Consider the following 6,000-nt stretch of genomic DNA (forward strand, 5'->3'; position numbering starts at 1 on the left):
TTCTCTTCAAATGATTCAAGCAATAATCATGATGTGCACTGGGGAAAACCACTGAAAGAGCGTCTAGCAATCCATGTTGACGGTCCGACACAAAAGTCAATCTCCGGCCTGAACTAACAACCTTTAACAACTGACTTAAGAACCACATCCAATTATCTTGATTTTAAGCGTCAACAATCGCAAAAGCCAAAGGAAACAAACCTGTAAACAAAACCACATGAAACTGTAAAAATTAGCAGACTCACAATACAATAACACACTGACAAACTAAACCAATACTAACTGCAAATAAATACATACCTTGATTACCATCCTTTGATGTTGCTGCAAGCAAATGCCCCTTGTAACGCCCCTTCAAAAATGTACCATCAACAAACAACAACGGACGACAAAATTGAAAGCCATACAAACATCCATGAAATGCCACAAACAACTTCCGAAAACACCCACTACTTTCATCCACATCTAATTCAAACACACTTCCCGGATTCGTTCTCATAGCCGTCTCAAGGTACCATCGAAGCTGGTCAAAAGAAGTTGCAAAATCACCAAACAACCCACCTCTTGCCTTATCAACTCCTAACCATGCAACCCGATAAGAAACATCTATACCATATTGCTTCTTCAACTTTTTTTTAACTTCAATAGGACGAGTCAACGGATTATCACTAATATCATTTTGCACAATATCAGACACAAGTCTAGAACCAACCATTTTGCTACAAGATCTACGAGCAACAACCCCACAAGTATGCACATTATCCAACTTCATTATAAAAAAAACACCAGAATCCATCAACACCCTTCCACGCACAAACCATTTACAACCCGTACATGACTTCATCATACATTCAGCGGTTACTCTTGTTGCATCGTTCGTCAAATAATTCACTGCAAAACCACACTCAACTGCATACTTAGTCAATGCAATGCGGAACCCCGGCACTCCACCTTCAAATTCTTGACCAACACTATATATAATCCCCTTCCAACTAGCAGACAACAAAACTCTCTCTGGTTCTGGATAAAAACTACGCAACAAACCACCAACATCATCACAATCATTCACAAAAGAACTCTCACAAGTTACAGAATCAATCCTACAAGAATTACTATCATCAACCTCCACAACTCTCTTATCCCCCACAATAACATCAACAAGATGACAACCACTACCACCTACCATTGACAGCATATTCCCAAATCATCATCACATTCAACAATACAATTAGAATATCTAGGAACAGAGAAAAACAAACAAAAGTTACCAACACTCAACTCCTTGAACTTTGCACATATTTTCTCAACAACTTCATCATAACTACATCCCTCACTAATCTTAATAGCAGCACAACAATTACTGTATTTGCACATTAACATGAAACACCGCTCCATACTACAAAATCACAAACCAACAAACAATTGTTCACAGATTCCAAACTGCAAAATTATACAGTTACAACATATCAATACCAACAGTGCACAATTTACAATTCCAAATTGCAAAATTATACACTTACAACATATCAGTATCAAAACACCAGAATTCACAATTCCAAAATACAACTTCAAAACACATTACACTATACGACAAACAAAATCAACAAAATCAAAATCAAACAAACAAAATTCGCCAAACACAAACCACATATCACGCAAATTTGCTTATCTATATATACATACATATATATCGACAAATACAAACCACATACACACACAGACATATATATATATATATACATATATATGTATATCTATGTATCGACAGATACATACATACACATACATATATCTATCACCAGAGAGAGAGAGAGAGAGAGAGAGCGACAACGTACGCAGATATCGCCTGTACACAGAGATTCAAATCGCACAACCAGATCCACCTCACAGCACAATGAGATCGACCACACAGCACAATGAGATCGCCACAATGAAGAGAAATCGAGATCGCGGAGACGAAGATTTGATTTCTTTTTTTTAAACGGAGCAAAAATTTGATTTTTCCCGTATATATAGATCTCAAAACAAAGGGTAATACAGTCATTTAAAAATACGAAAATAAAAAACGGGACCTCTGGGTATAAAACTTAAAAAACTGTGGACCTATTGATCTATTAAAAATAAATTGGGATCAGAAGGGAAATAGATCCCCTACATAGGACTACATGGTAATTTTCCCTAAAATGGACCCTACAATTAAAGTCCGTTTGGGCCTTATAAAGCCTAAACAAATTTCCAGCAATTAAAGCATCATTTAGGTCCTAAAGTTTTAGTCCGGTAAAGCCCAATAATTTATTATCAAGTTAATCTTGACATTTTAAATCTAACATCTCTTCAGCTACTGTAAAATTACATTGACTAAAAACAAAAAAAACCAATTTATCAAAAATCCTTCTCCTGTAAAGAAATGCGTGAGAATATATGAACATGACAATTTTATAACTAGATGAATATATAAATCACATACCTCGATTTTAACGAATATTTTTTTATTATAAAATTGACAGCTACAGTAGTGGAAGAGGATGGCAGTGGTGGTGCTAGTTCTGAAGAAAAGAACAAGAGATGAGATTTGAAGGATTTCGAACTAATTAAAGCCAGATCTGAAGGTTTCAAAGAACACCTGATCCAAATATGGGGGTTTCGAATCAGATATGTTGGTAAGCTCCTTCGAATCCTTCCGTTTTCAGTAAAAACCTCTTTTCATCAACTTCTGTATATGTTTGTGTATGTGTGTGTGAGAAAGTGTTGAAGAAGAGGCTGTAGTGTTCTTGATTTTCCCCCTTTGTTTCTTGAATTCTATAAATCTCACTAACAACAATGGTCAAGTTTTATGTTTCTGTTCTCTCTCTCTCTATATATATATATATGTATGTATATCCACATATCCAAGATTTGTATATTTATATATTTGTTGTTGTTTCAGCTGCTGAACAAAAAAATGCTTGAAGAGAGAAAAAATAAGAGAGAGAAAGAGAGAGAGAGAGAAATAGAAATGAACACCACATTTAACCTCTTAGAAGAAACAGAAGGCAAGAAAAACAAAAGCAAAAGCAAAAACAAAAACACAACTCTCTCTCTCTCTCTCTCTTGTTTTTCTTGCCTTCTGTTTCTTCTAAGAGGTTAAATGTGGTGTTCATTTCTATTTCTCTCTCTCTCTCTCTCAATACCTTTCATGTTTTTAGTACAAAGTCCAGTTCAATTTTGTTTAGATCAGAGATTAGTTCATTTTCATTTTGTCAAATATATAATGCCCTAGCTAGTCAATGGCCCTTTTTAAGAATGAGGCACGCTTTGCAAGATGAGCGAAAAAGAGGGAGGGGGGAAATGAGGGAAGACAATCCTTATCAAAGGCAAATTTAAACTCAATAGAGTGCAAAAACAATGGCAAACTAGTTCAACAGGGCCAATAGAAGGATTATAAGGTGTTCACCAACCTTGTGGTTGAGGAATCATCTCTTTGTTAGCTAGATTATGGACCCAGCTCTTATCTCCTTCTCAAAAGAAATAGATTGACAGAGATATAAAAACTTCACATCTGAATTGCCATAATGGCAAGCATGTGGAGAATTGGATTTCAGCGATTCTATGACAATGAATCTTTTAACCTCAACAAGGTTGAATCCTATTCCAAGTGACTTCTTGGTAGCTCTGTGACCTGGAATACTTCTTTGCTTAAGTGACAAAACTTGCTGCTACTCGTCTTACATTTTCGTTCCAAGAGGTGAGCAATCATTTAATCAAAGCCTTTTTGGCAATACAAGACCTTATTAATTAAAATACTTGTTTTTATTAAATGTAGGTTCACCTTTCAAAGAAGAAGAAGAAGAAAAAAAAAGAACTAACAAGGTAAAATTAAAAAAAAAAAATTTAATTTTAAAAAAAATATATTTATTCATCAACCCTTGTTATTGTGAAGTGTCTATTTATATTCCCCAATCTCAAGGTCTCTTATGTTCTAAATTTATCAAGGTAAAAGTAATGCATTTCTTAAATTTATCATCATTTATCAAGAGCATTGTAGAAATTTTTAGTTTCTTCATTCTTTCACTAAACTTTTATTGAAATGTATCCATTTCTAGATATAAGGGTATCGATTCCTCTTATTAAGGGTAAATAAGTAGTATAGATTATGCTGAACATGACACTCATAGACTCATAGTGTTTTATTACTTGTCATGATTAGTTTAGGTAGTATGTGGTAGAGTTTCTAACAGAGTGCACAATGTGATCTATCATTTACGTTTTTGGATGAAATGATAGCTTCACAGATGTGGGAGCATATCTGCAGTGTAGCGATAGCCAACATTTGCAGTGTAGTGAATGTTCTTAAAGAATTGTGGAAATCATATTTTATCGTAATTTGTTTTTGTTTTTAAATTTTGGGGTTTTTAAGTTCCGATTTGATATAAAATTTAAAAAATTTGATTGATTGAGATGGGTAATCTGTTTTTAAATAGGGTATGGAACAACATACCCTCCGCTTGGGTACCCCTCAGCGCCACCGGCACCGCCATACAAAGGGTATGCTCCATAGCCAGCAGGGTATCCATACTCGGCGCCACAACAGCCAGGATATCAAGGTTACTTCAATCAAGGGTACCCTCCTCCACCATCACCACCCCCTCAACCCTAGCCTTACCAGTTGTACCATTGTGAGCATTCTAGATTGCACTATGTAGCTCCAACAATCTAAAATGCTCACCTAAGCAAACAGTGACGCATTAATTGGGCTGCTTTTCATTACTGATTATTAATGATATTTGAGATTGTAGGCTTAAGTGTTACCCAGTTGGACTCCCAATCTTTATGTCAGGGGCACAAGTCCCCTTGATCCTACGCATATAAAAATATATATATAGTCGTTATTCTAAATTCATTCGTAGTGCTAGTATGCTTGTTTATGTACCTATGATTTACTGACAATGATTTAACCCTCATAGTATTCGGAGACGTGCTCTTGATCTGCTCTATGGCATGTGTGATGTTTGAAATGCAAAGGACATAGTTGAAGAATTATTGCAGGTACCATATTGCTGTTCACAAGCAGTTTATTGTCTTTGATTTCAGTTGACATTTACTTAAAATATATATAGTTGGCCGCAAATGATTCTAAAAAAGTTCCTAACCAAAACACAACAAACATGTCACTGACAATTCTTTTAGAAAGAATGGTGTTTGTCGAATTGGAGAGCATCAAATGGTGCCATCAATTATTTTTTTTTAATTGTCAATTAAAGGTCTAGATTTGTTCATCATAGACTTGTTCAACATTGGCCCAAATTTTTGGTTAGATTAAAATTTGAATTTGTATGTGATGGCAAATCTCAATTTGATAAGGTTATACACATTCTAAAAGAAAAAATATGTTAAGACCCTTCAGAAGTCTTGCCTAATTTGATGAGTGCGAGTTAGATCAAATGGTCTCTAAATTTGTTTATGCTATGAAAGCATTATTTATTTAATTGTACATGATTCTCATATGTGTCTGTATTGTCTTTGGGTATGCCCGTTTCTTTATATGTATTTAGTGCTTCTTGGTATGTGATAAAATCTTATTGTTAGTGCTTCTTCAAGTTTTAAGTACTGTTTATAAGTATTGGGTACAAATTATTCAATTTGTGTTTATTTTGGTGAATTTGATTGCAGTTTATGTTCTGATGCAGGCATGTAGACTAGTGAAGACTATGACTTTAATGCTGAGACATGATTTTTGGATATATGTCAGTTTGTGGTTAATGTTAAAACATGATTTTTGGATTTTGGATATGTTAATTTTGTGGGTAATGGTAATTAGATATTAATTGAATGAGAAAGTGAATTAATGCTTCATTACAGCTATTTGAATGGGAGTTATTATTTTATATTAGTGCTATTACAGATATTTTTTTAGTTCAATCAAATAAAATTAGCACAATTTCAAAAAAAAAGAAAAAAAGGGATATGGCGGCGTTTCTACAAACGCCTCTTAAACCCTACTCACTAATGGTCATATTTTTA

At 34.4% G+C, this 6,000-nt stretch overlaps 1 protein-coding gene across 1 annotated transcript; it reads right to left on the reverse strand.

The window, feature by feature from the left end:
* Positions 1-77: 77 nt before the first annotated feature.
* Positions 78-803, reverse strand: LOC114264257 (uncharacterized). Its single transcript, XM_028204847.2, has 2 exons — positions 301-803; positions 78-201 (listed from the first exon to the last, which is right to left on the reverse strand). Exons 1-2 carry the CDS (start codon positions 794-796, stop codon positions 164-166), a joined length of 534 nt encoding a protein of 177 aa, XP_028060648.2. The 5' UTR covers positions 797-803; the 3' UTR covers positions 78-163.
* Positions 804-6,000: the final 5,197 nt, after the last annotated feature.

The sequence above is a fragment of the Camellia sinensis genome, chromosome 13, assembly GCF_055761805.1.
Source record: "Camellia sinensis isolate YWXY chromosome 13, ASM5576180v1, whole genome shotgun sequence".
Classification (NCBI taxonomy): Eukaryota; Viridiplantae; Streptophyta; class Magnoliopsida; order Ericales; family Theaceae; genus Camellia; species Camellia sinensis.

Excerpts from the sequence above, each read along its gene's own strand:
- LOC114264257 (XM_028204847.2), bottom strand. The coding sequence starts at position 796 with ATGGATTCTGGTGTTTTTTTTATAATGAAGTTGGATAATGTGCATACT. Across the intron at positions 202-300 it reads ATCAAAGGATGGTAATCAAG|GTTTGTTTCCTTTGGCTTTT; the intron begins GTATGTATTTAT and ends TTTTGTTTACAG.